Here is a 22487-nt window from a genome sequence, read left to right on the forward strand (position 1 = left end):
AATAATCCAATGATAAACCGTATCCAAATATAGAATATTGTTAGTAAGTAACTATAAATGGAGAATATTTTCTGCTCTTCTGTATATTTTTAGAACTTGCAGGCGAATTTTGTTGGTTCGGTACAATGCATGAACCATTATGTATGAATATTCCAATGTGGGCCCCCCCTCACTAAAACATTTCTTGTATCGTTAAATGTTTTTGCGGCATAACCTAAGCCCTCTGTGACATCATAAGCCCTGAAATATGCACCTCTTATAAGATTCATTAATATGGGATTGGAACGACTGTGGTTATGTCAATGCCTTTGTCTATATTAAAAGGTTGTAGGTTGTGTTGAAGATTGAAAGTTTTTTTTTTTTAACCAAACATGTAAACAAGAAGTAACGTTTTGCTTTTGATGTCCCAATTATAGAGGAAAAAAGGGGGCAGAATTGCAACTCTTTATATTTTGTTACTTGCTGAAAAAGGGATTGTATCGCAGCGGAAGATGGTCTAAATATATAAATCTACTTTTGCACTTTACATTTCGTGATGTAGAGGTCTGTGTTAGAACATCAGGAAGGCCTGTGTGATACAAAAGGTTTAACTACCTTTACTTAGAATCCTACTGCGATACATTTACCCCATCTAGATCAGGTATATACACATAGATATATATATTTTTTGGATTTTCAGGTTGAAGAACGCACCTCATTCATAAAGACACGCAGACAAAGAGTAAATAATAGTATGAAACCTTTATTTGTGGAAAACATTGTGGAATTCATGCTCTTAACACGTTTCGATCCGAACACTAGGTCGAGATCATTGCAACTTTACTTGGGTGTAGGTAACATTTTTTGGTGCCGTTTGCAACGCACGTAAGCAAGGAACAGCGATTCTGCCCGGTGGAAAGGTAGAAAACGTTTATAAATAGGATTTTTTTAACGCACCAGAATTTTCTACGGAAAAAAAACGTTGCAGTATTTTAAAAGACATTATGGTTCTGGTTACAGTTTAGTAGGAAAACTGAATTCTTTTTTTTAACTTTTCTAAAATTTGGATGGAGGCGTTTGGTCACTGACAATGTATACAGTACATCATTTTGAGGAATTATGTCATATTCGATACTTGGAAACAAATGCTATTATTCACTGCACGCAATTTCATGGCTTTGCCCGTTTAGGTCACTAATTGCATGGTCTGATCCATTTTCTAGGCTTCCGTTAACTTTCATTTCTTCCTTAACAGGTAGGCCGTTGCTAACATGTTTATCGTTGGTCTGCTGAGCAGCTGGAGACAGCTTTTCCTTTCCTAGCTCTTCTGGCTCTGGCAATTCCTGGTTCTGACTTTCTTCAGGTACAGCATGGACGTTTGGATCAGGAACTTTTGCCGCTGGTGATTCCGGAGGCAAACACTCGCTTTCACAAGCAATCTGGTCGCATTCTTCTGTTGCCAGTTTAGCATCGGGTTCGGTTTTGCCGTCATCCTCTCGTTTTAGGTCACCTTGCTGCGACACGAGTTTATCTTCTTCAGCTTTTTTTTCTTCTGTCAAACCCGAATCTTGTTCCGTAGGGGCACTCTCCGCTTGCAAGTTTGGAACAGCTGCCTCCTCGATAGGAATATTTTGTTCTACCTGATTGTTATCTGGGATTGCTTCTGCTGAGACCACCGATGGTGGTCGCAAATCTGTTTCTGCTACTTTGGCCTCGATATTCACCATATCGCTATCCTGACTCTCACAGTTTGACAATTCTGTATCTGCTGGCAATGTTTCAGCCGCCGGCTCACCTTCTTGCTTGGGCTCAGGTTCAGACACTTGAGCGGGCAACTTCTCAGACTGTTCCGTGACCGGTTCGTTATTCTCTGGCTCAGGTTTGGCTAACTCTTCTACTGGTTTAGGGAGTTTTTCGGGCTCGTCTAGCTGTGTAATTGATTCTTGAGGCTCTTCAGATCTGACATGTGCTGCTGGAGGAGCCTCCTGCGCCGGCTCTGCTGCTGGAGGAGCCCCCTGCGCCTTGTCCATTTCCTTCTTGACCGCTTCCTGAGAAGCCTCTTCAGATCTGACATCTGCTGCTGGAGGAGCCGGCTCTGCTGCTGGAGGAGCCGGCTCTGCTGCTGGAGGAGCCGGCTCTGCTGCTGGAGGAGCCGGCTCTGCTGCTGGAGGAGCCGGCTCTGCTGCTGGAGGAGCCTCCTGAATGTTGTCAGTTTCCTTCTTGACCACTTCCTCAGAAGCGTCCGACACACACTGCGTTTGTTCGATAACCGACGGCATTTCCTCTTTAGATTCCCCGTCTTTCTGCTCAGCCGCTGGTTTGGATACCTGAGAAGGTTCCGCATGGGCATTCGTAACTACGGTTTCTTTAATAGGTTCGCTTTCTATTACAGCTGCAACCTTACTCTCTGTAACTTCTGGCTCCTGCACTGGAACACCCTGAGGTCCACACGATGACTTCAAGTTGTCAGAGCCATCTGCTGCCTTTTGTTCCCCCTGAGCAGACGGAGCTTTTTCTGCCGCTGAACCCTCTTCTTTTGCTGCTTCGCACACCTGTTCCTGAGTTGTATTTGAACAAACCTTGGCGATTTCTGGTTCACCTTGGGAACTTTCACTTTGCTCTCCTTTTCCTTCTTCTTTCGCACTAGGAATAGTTTCTTGGTTTGGCTCTAACTTGGCATCATCTTTGGTAGTTTCACCTGATGGAACGTCTACACCCGTCTCCTTCTCTGCCTGGCATACCTCTTCCTCTTTGCCCCCATTAGTCTCAGATTGGTCAGTAGATGGTTTTTCTCCATTTTGTTCAGCATCTTTTTGTGCATCTTGGTTTTCGGTTTCCTTTTGTTCTACTTCAGTTGTTTCTGTAGACTCTCCGTCTTTACCAGCACCGAGACAATAACCCTTTTTCTTCTTACTTAACTTGGCTCCCATTGTTACTTCTGTTGGAAAAGAAAGACACGCCAACATGATTACCTTTGGAGTTACACTTTTAATTATTATTATTCTACTTTATTTATAAAGCGCCGACAGATTCCGCAGCGCTGTACAAGGTAAAAATTTTACAGATAACGTCAAGTACAAGACGCCAAGCAATTGACATACAGATTCCAACGTCCCCCAATGTCAAAGCGTTAAATTCTTTACCCCGAGGCTAAACAAATCCTTTTGTTCTGGTGCCTGACTTTTTGTGCCATTTTAAATTGATCTGGCGCCTAAAAATATCAAGCCTACTCTACACCCAGTGTTCCCAAATCCCCCGTGTATCCAATGAGGACATCATACGCACTCGTGATTTACATTGGGTTTCACGGTCTCAGGAGAGACAGACATGTGAAACTGTCAATTTTATTAATTGACTATTGCTTTGACCAAAAGTCAATCCTAATTGCTGGTTAAACCAAAGGGGCAGAAGCTGCGTAAGCAATAGCACCACTGGACTCAAAAGGTACGGTAACTTCTCCCAAATAAGCAAGTGAATAAAACCTAGAAATTAAGGTGGATTGCCCGAGACTCTACGCCCCATTGGCAGCTTATAACACGTGTATCCTTGGCATTGCTTCAATGGACTGTGCGTTAAGAGCAGCTTTTCACCAGTTGCCATGGCAACTGCACAACACACCAATCTTTACATACAACACCCAGAGCCAATAATCTCACTTTCAATCAAAATGCTGAGCCTAGTAAAGACAGAATCTAACTTCACATATTACACTTTCAGAACAATGTCCATTATTAAACATGTCACAAAAAAAACAAAAAAAAAAAAAAAAAAAAAAAAACAGTTTTGGACAAACCTATGATTTTTTTTTCCACACAACTCATTGACCGGTATATCTGATAAGTAATAATTTATGGACAGCTTTTAACCATGCTTTTATGTACGGCAGTATACATAGGTTATTGTCCTGGTGGTTTATTAATAGGCTGTTAAACGGAATAGGCAGTAAAGTTAAATTCTAGCCCGTTAAGAATTATTCTCGGATCTCATTTGGTCGGGAAGCGAGGCTTAAGGGGCCACCAAGCAACCGATGCGGAATGAATATTTTAGGCGTTATTAGACCATCGTCCATTATACCTTCACACATTGACGCTTTAATGCAAGACTTTCTCCAGCATCTTAAAGACTGCAAAATTAATCCACCCAAAAGAAAATAAATCAATATCCTTTCCTTAATACGCCAAGTAATGTCATTCTTGGCTTGGTTTCATTTAAATGCCCTGGCTTCACAGCTGATACACGGGGGGGGGGGGCTGCACTCCTCCTGAGTAGCACAAGGGGTTAATACTCAAACAATGAGAATAATGGCTGTCAGGAGCAGCCCATGGCACATGTTTTACGGAGGGTATTAAAGAATTTAACTACTTCATTGCTGTGGGGGGAGGGAAGAAGCATTGTTTTCCACCCAGCCCCCCCAGCAACAAACGTATGGCAACCAATAGGTTAAATGAGATTGTAAAACACAGATGGGGGAGATCAGCTGTTCCCAGATGCAAAATGATTTAATTACAATTATTATATATGGGGGCGTTAATTAGATGGTATATGTGCTGCCATCACGCACAGATCCCTTCCTTGACATCGAAATAAAGGGGATTCTCAGGATAAACCGCTTCGGACCTCAAATAAAGCAGATTTTAACCCCCCCTCCCCCGGGCATTATATATATATATATATATATATAGCTTTCTGGCACCGATGGGGTTAACGATCCAGGCGCATTGGTTTTTAACCTACAAAGTGTTAACTGCCCCCCCCCCAAAAAAAGGGGAAAAAAAAAAACTAACCGGTTAACCCAATAACGCCAAGCGGGATAAAATACGTTAGCCATTTTTAGCACTAATACCGTATTGTAAAGATATGCAAGAAAAGTGAAAATGGTACTCTTCCCCACGCTTTTTAAAAAAAAAAAAATTGGCATGCCCATGGAAATCAGAGGGTTAATTCAGAAACATTTAAGGGTCTTTGTATATATATATATATATATATATAAAAAAAAAAACCCTGGCATAGGTTGTATATGTAGCAGGTTTAGGGGGCACAGATGTGACCAGTAATGGGATTTATGGGCATGGTGGCTAATAATGGGTGTTGTGTGCCACATGCCAGCCTCACTCGGTACCGGGGGGCATTTAAAAAAAACATTTATGCAAGAAAAATGAAATGAATATAGAAAATAAAAAGTGAGCTGTAGTGTGTGTCCAGATCATGGCATCCTGAACAATAAGGGGCAGTGGCTGATCTCCGAACACTGCAGAGGGGTCTGCAGCAGCACAGAGGGAAGAGAGGCATCAGAACAAAGGAGGAGGCAGCACTGCCTGCATCTGCACAGAACCCCAATCCTACCCCCTCCATACACCCTGCATGCACCCAAACACACAACCAGCGCCTCCTTAAGCACCCCATACCTGGTAGCCGGTGCCAATATGGGAGGCAGAGATGCAGCAGGACCCGGGGTGGACAGGATCCACTCCTCAGCAGGGTTGGGCTAAGACTGAGCGCAAGATGGAGAGTGACAGATGCTCCCCTCTCGGAGGTACAATCTGGTGCTCTTCTTTCCTTCCTTCCCCCTCCTCCTTGCCTTTCAGACTCAGTCCCCTCCCTGCATCTGCTCCCTACAAGACCTCAAAAAAAGAGTCTAACCTCCTCCTCTGACTCCTCTTTTAAAGAGCCAACTGTTCCTGGGAGCTCCAGGGGATGAGACCCTTTTCCCCTGTGGATCCTGTCACATTTTCATTATTTTCTTCAATATTTCACAAATGAATACAAAAAACTGTCTGTTTACTTACATAAAAACCTCACTGAGCAGCAGATGATCTAAATTCCGTCCTAATAATAGTATTATAAGTATAGTTTTATCATATCTGTCTGTTATGGAGCACAAGGGGTTAATAAGGTATCCCATTGAGCACCTGCTGTGAATCACTGATTGCTTTTGTTTGCAGGTCTAAAGATGTTTCTTTTTTTGTTTGTTTGTTTAAATCATTTTAATAAACTGTTTTAATATTTAAGTTTGTTTTTTTTTTAAAATCAATCATTAAACAATTACAATCATTATTATATTATAACCCCCCCCCCTCCATAAAAATTACTCTTTTTCCGGGGATAAAAAAAAGATCTGATGGCTGCAAAATAATGTATAGATGTGATGTAATTATATGGTAAGAGAAAAATGCCCCCCCCCATGATAATAATGCTGCAATTAGTCATTTTGTTCAGGAAACAAAGAATCCTCGCATCCAGTTGACGGAATCATGCGTGGAATATAGTCATTTTGGAGATGAGTCAACATAAAAATATATGGAGGGATTCGGGGAGGATTTAACCCCCAGAAAACGTTTAGAGTCTGTGTAATATATATATATATATATATATATATATATATATACATATTAGTATATAATATATATATATAGATATATATATTAGTATATAATTGGTATATATCATTGGTATATATATATAAAAAATAATATATATATATCAATATACCAGTCATCAAGCTGAAGAAGAGACCTCTGAGTCCTGTGAAGCTAGTGTCAAATACTGTCCTCTATGTTTGTTTATACCACTTTTGTGATGTCTTTATTACAAAAGTATCTAGAATACCCACAAATCTTTCTTTAACCCCCCCCCATCTAGAAGATCCTTCCCTCGGGATCATCTGGAACGCCTATGGCTAATATCAGCAGGACTTAAATATTTATTCTGGACTGTACAGAGTTGTTTATATAGCGGGTTATAACCAGGCAGTTCGGAGAAAAAGCAGGGCCTTCTTCCACCCTATCCATGGAATTGGAGGGCAAAGAGCTTACAGCCACCTCTTGCCTTCTAAGAAGTAACTCCCCGAAATAAGTAGGAAATCACACTTTTTAAGATTTTTCCATAAAATATATTCTACGCGCCAAGCCGATTTTTACATGAGCTCACGCAAAAATATACTGAAAAATCTCATTTTTATATCTTTTTTATTATTATTTATAGCAAAATGTGGCTCCGTCGATATGTCTCAGCCTTATGGTATAGTAGAAACTTTTATTTCACCCCAGTTTTCAATGGTTTGAAACACACCCAGGAATAGTTGGGAATATTCGCAAAAATCATTATAAAAATGATTCTGGTGCAGTGCTTGAAAAATGCACTTATCTCCTTAGCAACCAATGGACTGGTCCAATCAGCAGGAACATTCTATTGGTTGCTATGGTGATAAGACCATTTCTGCATTACAATCTCCTTGTATACACCACCGTCAGGTAGTCGTAGGTAAAAAGGTGGTTTTATTTATATTTTATTATATAAGGAGAATTCTATTCTTCTTGGAGGAGAAACAAGGATCATGTGATATATTGGGAATTATTATTATTATTAATAACTCTCCTTTATATATTATTAAACTCTTTGTTTTCACAATGTTACAAAAAGAAACTCAACCTCATATACAAAATATTGTCAAAGACTGTTTATCTGATGTTTTAATTCTAACGTTATCCTTTCCAGCTCAGAAAGGGCCAAACCTTACTGTTTGAAGCTGTCCTGCTATGCAGTGAAATGGTTAATATGTCTGTGTTTTTATTCTGGATCTCCCCTGGGATTCCCGTGTGGTTTCTTAAGCATTCTGCTGATCAATAACAAAAAATATGTTAAAGCGAAAGAAAAAAAAAAACAACACCTTTGTGGAGAGAGCAAATGGTATGGTCCAGGAGGCATATTTAGCCAACAGAGGGAGATAAGGCTGACATTTCTAAGAAATGTGACTTTTCAGGGAGCTTAAGGGCTTTTGAGTCCCTCTCATGCTTTGCTAACCATATATCCCAAAAACAAACCAGGTTTTAGCAACATGTCCATATACACAGGCGTTATTGTCCAGGCCAAGGCATGTGGACATTATTGGCGCCATCTTTGGTCAAATGTCCATGATGAAGCCAACCCCTGAAGAAACCCTATATTGTTTGTTGACTTCTAACTAGTTCTAATTGTCTCCATATTCTTCCAGGAATCAGACGTATGGTGCACAACCTCCGTCCCTCAACCCACACGGTGTTTGAGTGGCCTCTGTGCCAGGGCTTTACGCCACCGTCATTGTGGACCTTCCACAGACATGAACAAGATGCTGCCCAGACAGAGAAGTCACATTTCTGACCAAGTCACGGTAAATACACAGGGAATTTAATGGTCGGTGGAAAAGGTCATAGTTTCTGCACGGCACCAGAACCCAATCGGTTTGTCTCTGGCCACCATTTAGTGAACCTTTGGCAGCCACTCCACAAAGACGGGCAACATGCACTAGACATGGGGTATCTGGTATAACCAAATGTCCTTGTAGGGGTCTTGCAGGCACCATTACCATAGATAAGAGAATACTGCAGCCCATACCATTACTGTTATTACTGGTTAAATTATAAATGTTACAGGATTGTGATTGTATGTGGTCATTGTACAGCGCTATGGAATATGATGGTGCTATATAAAACAATAATAATACGGTAATAGTATGACAGACTGGGTTAATCAATAACACTCCACTACAACACTTGGTGTGACTTAAGCAACATAAACAAAGAAGCGACATGTACGCGTCAGGATATTATGGCGGTCGAGCCGTCTCTAGTCACTCATCTGTTTGACTACAGGCTGATGGTTCCATGAAGGTTCCCCAAGGACACCGTGAAGTGTCGGCACTTAGATTTCCTTGTCCTCCTCTGACAGGCCATAATGCCATGCTTCAGATGTAGGTCAATATGGCCACCACTGTCCCTAAAGGTTCTAGGTCCATCCACAAAACCATAAAACAGGGTCAAATCTTGGCTTCTGAGCATTGCAGTCCTAAGGCTGAACTGTACTCTCGCCAGGCTTACCAGCCCCGCATATGAACCAAGCTGAACGACCCTTGGGTGAGAAAGGTTCTTGTTTGCATCCTACCAGATGCCCGTGAGGACCCAATGCAGGGGAAGACTGGGTTCATGTGGCCCCAGTGACATATTCTGGCCTTGAGCGGCAGGTCAAGGGAGGGCAGCCTCAGGTACCATGCAACGTCATTACTCAATGGGACGGTTAAAGGGGAGACCACTCATCTCTCCAAGCAGCCCATTAGCAGTACGCAGAGCTGTGCCGAGTCGGCAGAGTCCTCCATAGTTTCTTTCTGGGCCGCTCTTCCTTATATAGTAGCCACCTGTCATATCTCGCCAGCCAGAAGTAAGGACATTGGCAAGGAGGGTGCCGTGGGTAAGGCCAAGAGCAGCACTGAAGGTAAACATATCATTGTGTGAGCAGAGGGAGGTTCAGCTAGGTGGCCCATTAACACCGGAAATATATTTGGGATGCAACTTAAAAGCTATTGAATGCCTCTCAGCTGTCCCGCTTTGAACAAGACAGTCACGATTTTTCCACTGCAGTCACACAGAGCTCTACTGCTGTTCTGCTATTCGCCACAGAGATAGAGCTTGGAGGGACATCAGGACTTACGTTGCTGATTTCTTTGTAGAGTTGTGCACTTGTACTGTAGCCCCCCCCCCCGAAGAAGGTATGCCATTAAAAATGAACTACATTGAATGGGGATACCATAATAGGAACACAGAAAGGATCCAGATGTGGGGTAAATGCTGCATAAATCAATGTTAATATAGTCATGTTTATGTTGAACCATCACTAACCCAATTGCCCCTCTGCTCCCCTTGTCAGCCATCACCTGGGTGGTCCACACCAGGAAATGGCTCACGGTTTCCAGGTAAACTGGTGGGTTTCACCAGATTGGTTAGAATAATGCCGACAGATCATCCAGATCAAAACATTTGTATTAAAACACGTCAACAGTTTCTGCAGACATTATTGTGATTGCTTTTGATATTGGGGGGGGGGGGTCTGTTGAAAGACTGTCCCATCTGGGTGGCCAAATAACTTGCCGGGCGCATTGCTGTTAGAGAAAATAAAGCTAAAAAATAATTTAAGCCACCCTCAAGGTTAGAATATTAAATAAAAATGATGTCATGAAATGGTGACACCATGTGACTATTATAACACAGTGACATCCCCAGACAGTGACATCATCCAGCTGCAATATGATGCTTACACCCCTGGACCAGTACTACCATATGGCCAGCAGGTGGCAGTGTGATCATAAGTCGGCTCCTCCCGTTATGACCTCGCCCCAGCTGAAAGACCCAGACGCTTTGCTGTCCGTGATATTGCCTGATTGTAAATACTTGGTCGAGCCACTCTTTTCTTTAGGATACCCAATGGACGCACCCATTTTAATCTAATATACATGTTCCTTATATTTTGCTATTCCAGCCATTGCATCTACGCGGGTCCAAAGATGTGCTACAGGCTCATCCTTGCCGCCCTCAAGGCGGGGTCCTTAGAAAGGACCGGGTGATGTCATTCTTTGTGGTGGCTGCAGTGGCAAGATGGCGGCGGAGAGGAAGCTGCTGGGCGCTGACCGGGGGGAGGCACCGGGAGTTGGGGGCGAAGAGGACGAGGGGCAAAGCTTGTGGTGAGAATGATGCCCTTGTGGAGGGCTTCTCTGGGTATAACCCCCAGTCCCTGGCTCTTCTCTGGGCACAGGGCACATGTCTGCCTCATCCCATTATAATGCACCCTTAGCGTCTGTCACTCAGCCTCATTAGAGTTGTCATCACTTTGTGACAGGTGACATTTTAGTTGAGTCGATTCCCCAAATTAAGCCGTTTTAGATGTTTTGCCCAGAGCACCCAGGCCTTGGCATCTTTAATAAATGCAGCCATGACACTGTGGTTAATTGCACATACTTCTTAAACACATTGAGGCAAAGTTACAAATGTGGAGCAGTCACCATAGCAACCACTGGTGTGTCCCTGCAGTTTGCTATTGACTATTTGCCCTAGAACGGCTCTTTATAAATAGGGTCCAGCCAGTTATGCTGTGCGGGGGACGCAGGAAATCTTATGCATAAAGTAGTGTCCTAATATTTTGGAACTTTGCTATTTAATATGATGTGTTCTCTGCAGACATATATATATATCGGTGTGTGTATATATATATATATATATATTTTAAGAGGAAGAGGCCATGGCTGAGTGTACATTGATGCGTCTGCTTATTTTCAGCACCGTTGGGGTTATATGATACGCCATTACTCTATCATAAAACTCTTTGTGTATTTGGCCGACGCTCAGCCTCAACTCGCTTGCCGGCAGGATTCTCGGAGGTAGACGGGGTGGAAATACAATGTGTCGGAAAGACCTGCCAGCTTAGTCATGTAGGCCTTTGGCTGTGATATCCCGGTACTTACGGCTCCCACTGATCTGTCATCTTGCCACATTGCTTTACGACGGCGGCGGCAGGCATCTATATACCACTGTTATTATTTATTGTTCTGTATGGCGCCATCATATTCCGCAGCGCTGCATGCTATATATCCATATTAATATATCTCGTCATGGCATATTATTAAATATAATAATAATAAATATTTAATAATATAAAATATAAATAAATATTCTGATAATATAATAATAAATTAAATAGCGCTTGTATCAGTGTCCACGGTGAAATCTGATTTTGTCACGTGGCGTATTAGTGACGTGGTTCACTTTTGCTTCCCAAACCAGGCAAACCTTGGTTTTCTTCCCATTTGCACCCTTTGCTTTCTGTTAATGTGTGTTTTTTTTTTCTTAGGGGCGTATGAAACAAGACTGCAGCCTGGTTTGGGGTTTTTATTAGTAATAATAATACTTAAATGTAGTCTGCCTTGGGGAATACCACACCCTGCTGTCAAGCTGATCGCATGATGCTTTTTTTTTTATTAATTTGTTAAATAATGCTGCATACTTTATGATTTATAATACAAATATATAGTGTTTCTTTCTAGAAGCTGTCAAAACAAACACCATTTGTGTAATATAATATTTTTAAGTCATCTTGTTGCTATTAATTATCAAACATAAATATAACAATGTAAATAACTGAGGCATTATGTTATTTCACTATATAAATAGTAAAAGTGTTTTCCCCTCCACTCTCAACAAAATCAGTAGTTTTAGTAATTAAGACAAATACATTAAAATTAAATATAATATATGTATGTATATATATATTTTTTTTACATGGGGAAGGGTCCTCCATCTTTCTTTTTAAAATGATGTCTTATCTCCTCTGCGTTGTGATGCGCTGTATGATGGTGCTATATAAATCAATGAATAGTAAGAATAATAATTTAGAGTCGCTTAATTAATATTATAAAACAATTCTTATCGCATTTGTATATAGGATATACGGTGCTTCCATGGCAGGGTGACGCCATGCCGAGAAATGTGGACTCTGCTGTTTGCATAAATGCTCACTATATATCCTTGTTTAATACATTATTTTTATTGGGTCTGTTGTGATCTAATCATATTATTATTCTCTGTTTCAGCTAGTACTGCTCCAGAATATAGGCACAGTAGATCTTTTCCTCTGGAAATTTTTTCCACGCCTTATGAGGTTGTGGGGTCCATGTTGTTCATTTATGTAATACCCAGAATCCCAAGCACCTGACAGGTCTGCTGACCTATATTGATGGTACACGTGTTTGACCTGGATGGTGATCTCTTGCGAATTTGCTTGTTGAATGTCCCCATTAGCAGATGGTATGAGGGAAGCCTGCGATCAGATATTTCACTTTCCTTCAATGTAGCGTCTCCTTCAGATCACTTTGAGTGACCAATCGCAGGGTAGCGTATTGCATCGTACCTAAAGAGTCAGTTTACAGTGAAATAACAATTTCATTTATTTGTTTAGGTCATCTATTCTCAGCGATGTTTCCACCAGGGCAAGAACAAAATTACCTTATGGCAAAAACATACTGGTACTTGGTAAGTTCTGCCTGTGAATATACTTCTAGTGACACTGCTTATTTCCAGAACTTTATTTGCTCAGTCTTTAGCAATGAGCCCAATGCTGTAGGGCATCGTCCCAACTTGTATCCAATCAGAGCTACTAATGTGAATTGTCTTTGTGTTCTTACAGGCGAGGATGGATCAGGAAAGACCACTCTTATGGCGAAACTACAAGGAACAGAGCATAGTAAGAAGGGAAGAGGGCTGGAATATTTGTACCTGAATATACACGATGAAGACCGGGATGGTGAGTGCTGCTGATGAACATCCAAAATGTCCAAAAATATTTGGCCCATTGAGTAAAGTTGTTCCTGCCTTCCTGTTGTGTTTCATATCGATGAAATTCCATGGAGGCTGCCGTCCTTATATTATTATAAAAAAAAAATGGGGATGGGGCTTTCGCTAGTACTTTAGCCTCTTATTGTGAATTATAAATGTATAGTGTAGTAAAAATGCTTTTTAGAAGCACATTTGATATTAATCAACGAGGCACTGCCAGAAGAGAGGGCACGTTGTAGAGTTTTATGTGAAATACTTACGGTTGGGAACCACTGGTAACGTCTCTGGCGATTGGGAAGTTTATACAGCCCTGACCATAGACCTTACTCAGACGGGCTACGCAATGAATACTGTCCGATATTTTATGGGGTAGCACGTGGCTGACCAGGTAGCTGCAGAAAGATGGTTTATGTTATCTGCTAACCCACGTGGATGAGCATTTCTTGCCCTCTGGTAGGAAAAGCGTTAAGCTTGTTTGATTTTCTCGATTCCAATCCAAGATAGAAGGACTACACGCAAAAAAATAAAATTATCCATCCATCAATTGCTAAGCTATAGACTATAGTCTATATCTTAGAAGACAGAGCTTAACCTAACCCAAGGTTCCTTAGACAGAGATGCAATTAGCCAAATGCCATAATAAGTAAATCCTAAGGAAAAACCAAACATTTTTAATATATTTTTTCCACTTCAGAACAGCGATGGATTGTCTGCCTGGGTGGGGCATGGTTGACTTAACTAGTTCAAACAAACCTGTCATTTGAGCCACGCCACAGTTAAGCGTATGGCTTTATTCTGCGTCTCATTTTTAAATAAAATGTCAACTTTCATCTTCACCTTTTTTTTTAAAGCTTATATGCGACCTGCCTGTGTCGAGTCCATGGATGTTGAATGTTTATCTATTAAATGAAAGGAAAACCAACAGCACTGCGGGACATCCATAATAATATTTTGAATGCGCATGGGGGTTTTCAGCGCTGTCACTTGGCTGATAACCGCTGTCATCTCTTTATGCTACAGCCTGCCAGCGTTTCCTTGTAGACAGAAATTTGCATTGACTACCCGTGCCGGTTCCTATTATAGAGACAGACAGACTATCTGTAGCTGGCAGTGTGTCGAGTGACGCCTCTCGGCATCAAACTGCCAGCTATTTACGGCGCCCATTAGTGCCAAGTAGCAGCTGGGTGACGATTTATGCCTCATATTGTCCCAAAACAATGACTGCTCTTATACTGAGGCCGAGCCTCAGTAGAAATATTTGTAAGCGTGTTTGTGTTTCTGGTAAACTGAATCATTTTTACACGAACGCCTTTTTTCCCCCCCTATACAGATCAAACCCGTTGCAACGTGTGGATATTAGACGGAGACTTGTACCACAAAGGCCTTTTAAAGTTTGCGCTGTCAGCGGATACGATCAGGGAGACTGTGGCCATGTTCGTGGTGGACATGTCCAGACCCTGGACTGTTATGGAGTCGTTGGCGAAGTGGGCCGGCGTGTTACGGGAACACATAGACAAACTGAAAATTGCCCCCGAGGAAATGCGGGAGCTGGAGCAGAAGAGTAAGTCTGCCATGGGGTTTCCTGGTTTAATATGTGAAGGAGAAAAACATTTCATCAATACTAGACTGAGAAGAAGAGTTGATCACAATGTGCAGGAACAGCTATTTTCTTTTAGTATTCTTACGCAATTAATGATGTTTTTTTGGTGATTTTCAATTTCTTTTTTTTTTAACCAGGATTTTCTGTAGGTTGTGATGGAGTATCATGTTATGCGGAACCTATTGGGTATTTTTATATTTCTTTCTTACCTTACAGTTATTAAAGATTTCCAGGAGTACGTGGAACCGGAAGGTTTACCTGAAGGGTCGCCGCAGAGAAGGGGACCTACAGCTACTGGGACAGAAGATGACAGCATCATCCTTCCACTCGGTGACAACGTTCTCACTCACAACCTCGGCATTCCTGTGTTAGTCGTCTGCACCAAGGTGAGTGTGCGCAACCTCACCGTCTGTGCTTCAAACTGTCTCCTCTGGGGTGTTTAACTATATCTCTGCCTACCCATTGTACAGCACTGCGGAATATGATAGCACCATACGAAACAGGAGCCACTACGTGTTTAACCCAGCAGTATAGAATATGGCTCTCAAAGTGATAAATAGAATAGCAGTTTTGGCAATATATAGATTTGCCTTTTTTGTACGGTCTTGTAACTCTGTGTTGTCTTAGTGTGATGCAGTGAGTGTGTTGGAAAAAGAGCACGACTACAGCGAGGAACACTTTGATTTCATTCAGTCGCACATCCGGAGCTTCTGCTTGCAGTGTATCCTTTTTATAGTAATCATCTGTCCTTTATTTCTTCTTTTTAAGACCAAGTGCAGAAAATCCAGCTCTTTCCTTAATCCGAGACGGAATAAGCAGGCTCTAAACTCGCAGGTCGCATTAATTATCATTATCGCTCTGGTCATCCGGATTTCCAGTGCCTGGCAAAAGCATTCACCCTCCTTGGCACTTTCCTATTTTGTTTTATTATGACTTGGAGTTAAAATGGATTTTTATTTGGATATAAATACAGGAACATTCTTGATGGAAACCTGTTTTCCAGAGATTTGAGACCGTGGTGGAGGTTCACCTTCCAGCTGGACAATTACCTTAGCATACTGCTGAAGCAACACTCGAGTGGTTTAAATGTCTCGGGATGCCCTCGTCAAAGCTCAGACCTCAATCCAATTGGGAATCTCTTAAAGATTGCTGTAATAATAAAAATAACCCCACTAACAAATCCATTTTAATTCCAGGTTGTAGTGAAACCAAATAAAGCAAATGCCAAGAGGGGTGAATACTTTTGCAAGGCACTGTAGTTACAGAAGGTAATACTTTAATTTAGTGTGCAACCTTAAAAAGCTTGCGTTTTCCATCGCATGTCTTTTCCTTAACTAAGCATTTCAGATGGCGCTGCCTTAATTTATACGTCCGTAAAGGAAGAGAAGAACTTGGATCTACTGTACAAGTATATCGTACATAAAGCGTACAATTTCTACTTCAACAGTCCTGCCTTAGTGGTGGAGAAGGACGCTGTCTTTATGTAAGTCTGCTTTACTGTGTGTGTGTGTGTATATATATATATATATATATATATATATATATATATATATATATATATATAATATATATATATATATATATATATATTATTTAGTTATTAAACCCATAGTATAAACGTGGAAACATCTCATGCTGAGAATTTACTGATTTGCACCCAAATCTTGATTGTGAAGTAACTCTTAATTTAAGCACATTTGAACTTAAGACCAGCAATTGCAATTGGGAGGTTATACCATTTTTAATAGGAACATTTTCTGTTAATTGCTGCTCCTTCTTGGGGATCTGGGGTTTAGTATAATGGATTTAAGGCGTAGAGGGAAGTATATTTGAAATGCGTGAAATAAGGTCTTATACCGAGCCACCAGAACTCCTCTCGTCATTTGACTCCTCTCATCCTTTTAGTCCTGCTGGTTGGGACAACGAGAAGAAAATTGCAATTTTGCATGAAAATTTCACAACTGTGAAACCAGAAGATGCCTATGAGGGTTTCATCTCGAAGCCTCCAATAAGAAAGGTAATGGCTACTCGGCGGCCTGAAGGCTCTTCCGGGACCTGGTGGGGATCATCTTTTCTCCAGCTTAACATGTTTTTGTTTGGCAGCTTGTCCCGGATAAGGAGGTGGCAGCAGAAGACGAGCAGGTGTTTCTCATGAAGCAGCAGGTATGTGGATAGGTGGCTTTTGTTTGATTTGTGGCTCAGAGTACTTAATATTACTGAACATGTGTTTGGTCAAAGTTCTATAGGAATGCCAGATCTGGTAAATACTGGAATGTGTGACTGATGTATTGTTCTCTTTTTCTTTGTATATATAGTCTAACCTTGCAAAGCAGCCGGCCACCCCTACGAGAGCTTCTGTAAGTAGTGCTGGAATAAGCGTGACCCGTGCAATAATGTGCTTTTCAGAAAGACTTCTCGTTTTGGTGAATTGGTGGAATTTGCAGCAACCAACAGAATGCAAAGATGGAGAGGAACTATTTTTTTTTTTTTTTTTTACTTTGCCAAATGGGTGGTAGATAAACGGAACAGCCTTTCATCAGAATTGGTAGTTGCTAATATATGCAATGGAAAAGAGCATTTTGTACCACCCTTAAATCCATTGCCGGGTCATCAGTTACCCCTACTCGGCACCTTCTAAGATGGTTCTTTTCTTCCAGCTGTCTGAATGTTTTCCAGAACGGCCTCAGTGGTTATCTGGATCAACAGCATGATAGTCACAAGCTCTGAAATGTGATATCTATGCTGTATTTATACAAAATGCTTATTCTGCTTATCAAAGCCCTAGAAGCTTTAACCCTTTGAGACCTGTATGTACTCTCTTCATTCAAATCTCTAAATTCATCCTCCCTCCCCACATTACTGTGAAATAAGGAGGGTAGATGCTGGACAGCCTTCCAGCAGACATGGAAGAGGTTAATACAACGAAGAATGAATGTGTGAAACAGACACCTCTCCTCTCACTGTACCGCTCTGTGCATTATGATGGCGCTATAAAAATTATTAAATAATAAGACAAGGCTTCGTCTTGCAGGAATCTCCAGCGCGGGCTCCTACAGGATCCCCTAGAACTCCGGGTCGCTCTGGCACCACCACCGTACCCAGCTCCTCGCCGATGGCGGCAGTAAAGAAACCAGATCCAAATATTAAAAGTAAGTGCGAGCGCCACTCTCTCTAGATACTGTGTGTCTGGGGACAGCACTTTAGCTTCATGTTAGGCCGTTCAGCTTGTTTTCTTCAACAAATTTGGTTTGGATCTAGGAGCCAGCCAAAAAAGTTACAAGCCAGCTTCCCCAATCACGTTATTTACCTGGCGCCTGGGGTTTGTTGAGCCTTGCCATTCACTGACGTATTTACACCCAACATACGGTAACAGACACACGGTAACATGCTCACAAACACTAGCACCTTACAGTTACACACGCACACATTTTATCCTCCTGTACACTAACGCCATAAACTAATAGACACACTACATGCTGACATACACACATACTGTAACATAAGCAAACCCACTAGTACCACGCTCTTATACGCATGGGCACACACTGGCTAACACTATACATGTATAACATTTCACACTCTAACGCTGTGCACAAAACACGGAATCTGGTGCTACAATACAGTTGAAATGCTGAATCTGTCACTATACATTTACACACACGCATACTGACTCGAGCCATGTACATATAGCACGCATACACGCTGACACTACAGTACTACACACGCACATATACACACTGCCCCCAGCACCCAACATATACACACTGACACTACAGTACTGCACACATACACACACTGCCCCAGCACTATACATATACACACACTGCCCCCAGCACTATACATATACACACTGACACTACAGTACTACACACACACATACACACACTGCCCCCAGCACTATACATATACACACTGACACTGCAGTACTACACACACACATACACACACTGCCCCCAGCACTATACATATACACACTGACACTACAGTACTACACACACATACACACACTGCCCCCAGCACTATACATATACACACTGACACTGCAGTACTACACACACACATACACACACTGCCCCCAGCACTATACATATACACACTGACACTGCAGTACTACACACACACATACACACACTGCCCCAGCACTATAGATATACACACTGACACTACAGTACTACACACACACATACACACACTGCCCCAGCACTATAGATATACACACTGACACTACAGTACTACACACACACATACACACACTGCCCCCAGCACTATACATATACACACTGACACTGCAGTACTACACACACACATACACACACTGCCCCCAGCACTATACATATACACACTGACACTACAGTACTACACACACACATACACACACTGCCCCCAGCACTATAGATATACACACTGACACTACAGTACTACACACACACATACACACACTGCCCCCAGCACTATACATATACACACTGACACTACAGTACTACACACACACATACACACACTGCCCCAGCACTATACATATACACACTGACACTGCAGTACTACACACACACATACACACACTGCCCCCAGCACTATACATATACACACTGACACTGCAGTACTACACACACACATACACACACTGCCCCCAGCACTATACATATACACACTGACACTACAGTACTACACACACACATACACACACTGCCCCAGCACTATACATATACACACTGACACTGCAGTACTACACACACACATACACACACTGCCCCCAGCACTATACATATACACACTGACACTGCAGTACTACACACACACATACACACACTGCCCCCAGCACTATACATATACACACTGACACTACAGTAACACACACACACATACGCACACTGCCCCCAGCACTATATATATACACACTGACATTGAACAATTGAACAATAAAAATAATGTATGATGTCATGAACCTTTTTTTATGCGCCAATCATTAAGTGTAATCTGGACTCGTCCAATACAGATGCCGCTGCCAGCGAAGGAGTCCTGGCCAATTTCTTCAACAGTCTCCTGCATAAAAAGACAGGGTCCCCAGGCAGTCCGGGGGGGGCCGCCACGCAGAACGCACAAGGATCAGCCAAAAAAACAGGTATGAAAAGACCTCGACAGAATGTATGGAGCTTGATGCTCATCAGGATTCTTTACTTAAACCCATACTGTTCTCCCGTTTCAATGCCCAAGAGAGCGTTCCTTGGGTGGTGGATGATTATCTGTGTTATCGGGTGAGCTGTAGATTTCCTTTTAAATAAGCACTTTTGTTTTTTAAAGAGAACATATTTAATTTCTGAAAAGTGCAGCTTTCCGGCAGCCACAGTTTATATTGAGTGATTTATGTAGATGAATGAGGCTAGTAAATAATTGGTGTGATACTGATTTTTTATTTGTTTTGTATTTTTGTTTTGGCCGCAGGACAGAAACCTGTACTGACCAACGTCCAGGACGAGCTGGACCGGATGACCCGCCAACAGGACACTATGTTAGCCAACTCTTCTTCTACAGAGAACGAGGCCTGATCTCCTCGGACAGCTTAACGCATAAAAAACAAAAAACACTTTATGTAAATGACCAAATAATAACAAAGTATAACGAACTGATGTCACCAAGGCTGCTCTGCACACAGTGGATACTCGGTGGAAAGCGGAGGACGCCCTCACGGAAACTGTTGAAATATGCCGTTAAGTGCAGGAAAGGAATGGCGTCGCTCAATCTTTCTGCACCTTATGAGCACTTAGCAGGTTGTATTTAGGGGCCAACCCGCTCCCCTAAGGGTTAATAGAGATAACCGTGTCCTATTAAGAGCCGGATAGCGTCCCCATAGCCGAAGGGGTGACTGAGATGGAATGTAAGCTGAAGACAGAGAGCGCTTCTGTATGTTGGAATTAGAGGTTTGCCGTAAGTTTAGGTGAGGGACCTGCCTGTTTTAACCCTTTATCTTTTGTTTTCACCCTAGGGATGCTTTGTAGAAGGGGGTGTACTAATCCTACGTTTCTCCAGCTGCTCCCCTAATCCCTTCTCAGAAATACCCCGGCGATGGAAATAGGGGGGGGGCGGTTATATGTTAGGGGTCCGGCTTGTTGGATGGTATACAAGGAAGAAGAAAGTGTATTTGGTCGCTTCCAAGTGCCTGGAGCCGTTCCGGATGTTCCACTGGGAGGTTATTGAAGTAATGATGCACTGTATGAACAGTTAGATTTATATATATATATATATATATATGTATGTGTATGTATGTATTTTATTTGCAAGTGGTCTTCAAGCAGCCTTTCTTATTTTGGATTTTAGCCTCCAGTTCCCCCCGCCGTGTCCATCCTTCTACTAACCCTGGGATCTGCATGTGTCACAAACCTCCTCAGCCGGTCGGAGGCTTAACCGCAGGCCGTTTATCATGCCATGGATGTTATTTTAATGTTACTTGACAGCTGCAGTAGCACAGATATATATATATATATATATATATATATATTTTTTTTTTTTTTTTTGCTTAACCATGACTTTTTACCCTTTAGATGCCGGTGGCTCCTGCAGGCCCTTTTTCCCCCTGAGTTGTATTTAAAATATATATATTTTTTTTTTTTTTGGTTTTCCATTACATGGCGCAGGCACTTGCCAAGAATGGTGACGTTAACACGACAAAGCCACGTTGGCTTTTTAATTGACGGCGCGCTCGTTCGAAATCGATAGATCCAGCTCTGTCACCAAATCCGCACTTTGACCTTAAATAATCCGTGGGCACTTTTTACATTCAGAACGATTTAAACGGCTGCCTCGTCTCTGTAAACTTCCAGCCTCCGAAATGTTTTAAATCGCTGCCGGCTGCCGTTTCCATTGATCTGTCATCTTATTTGTACGTATTTATCCAGCCTTTACGTAAATGACGGCGTTAATGCCGCTGTGCTCTTTCTTCATATCCAGTTGGTTTTATCCTGCATGTTAAACTGCCGGGGGAGCTTATAATGTATCCTGAAACCAATGTGCGTGACTCTCAAACGGTTAAATGACCCTGTTACCAGGCGCCGCCGTAGTTCTCGGTTCTGAGGAATGGGTCAGTTATTATTGATGTAAAAAACCACTATATATATATTTGCAGTGTACGTTTTATTTGTGTAAGCTCCAGTTTTAACACTAATTTGACCAGATGATGTTCTATCCTCAGGAGTTACGGGGGGGGGGGGGCGCGTTGATCGCTCAGACAGATTCCCATCGGATCTCTGCGTTGTGATTTCTTTCAGCCAGTGTGTCCACCAGCATGAACATGAAGGGGGTCCGCCATTAAAAATATTGCCCAACAGCCTCTACTGGTGGTAGGCTTTTGGGCCAGCGGTGTATAGATCAATAAATAAAAGCGGTATGACACAACAGAGTGCCTTTTAGCTTCCGTGTGCTAAATGGTAGGTTACTTTAACACATGCTGTGTGATTAGCACTGGCTTGCATCATTTAAAACAATATTTTTTCATGCAAACCTTGTTTTTAAAGGGAATTTTGTTCTAAAATAACGTACTTTTAAAATCAAATACTATTTTTATTTAGCTCCATTTTATTGCGTTGCGGCCCCCCCTCTGATGCTGCCACACATTTGCTGTTTATTGTGGGAATGAAAGGGTCTTGTATGGGCAATTTCCCGTATGATTTTGCCCTCACTGATACTTGTTACCCCTGGTATGACGGTATTATCATTAGTGTTTGCAGCGCCGATACACCGGCTCATAGGCGCTAAGGATATTTATGACTTCTTTTATGTTGATT

At 42.0% G+C, this 22487-nt stretch overlaps 2 protein-coding genes across 2 annotated transcripts; one reads left to right on the forward strand and one right to left on the reverse strand.

The window, feature by feature from the left end:
- Window positions 1-726: 726 nt before the first annotated feature.
- Window positions 727-5576, reverse strand: LOC128467249 (uncharacterized). Its single transcript, XM_053448819.1, has 2 exons — window positions 5385-5576; window positions 727-2917 (listed from the first exon to the last, which is right to left on the reverse strand). The coding sequence occupies exon 2, from the start codon at window positions 2907-2909 to the stop codon at window positions 1131-1133; it is 1779 nt and encodes a 592-aa protein (XP_053304794.1). The 5' UTR covers window positions 2910-2917; window positions 5385-5576; the 3' UTR covers window positions 727-1130.
- A 4782-nt stretch (window positions 5577-10358) lies between these two features.
- On the forward strand, window positions 10359-21185 carry DYNC1LI2 (dynein cytoplasmic 1 light intermediate chain 2). The gene is made up of 13 exons (XM_053449202.1): window positions 10359-10465; window positions 12733-12806; window positions 12961-13077; window positions 14440-14670; window positions 14926-15095; window positions 15337-15430; window positions 16057-16192; window positions 16615-16726; window positions 16813-16872; window positions 17025-17066; window positions 17741-17858; window positions 19706-19831; window positions 20152-21185. Exons 1-13 carry the CDS (start codon window positions 10380-10382, stop codon window positions 20253-20255), a joined length of 1470 nt encoding a protein of 489 aa, XP_053305177.1. The 5' UTR covers window positions 10359-10379; the 3' UTR covers window positions 20256-21185.
- Window positions 21186-22487: the final 1302 nt, after the last annotated feature.

This window comes from Spea bombifrons, chromosome 10 (assembly GCF_027358695.1).
Source record: "Spea bombifrons isolate aSpeBom1 chromosome 10, aSpeBom1.2.pri, whole genome shotgun sequence".
NCBI classification, from domain to species: domain Eukaryota; kingdom Metazoa; phylum Chordata; class Amphibia; order Anura; family Pelobatidae; genus Spea; species Spea bombifrons.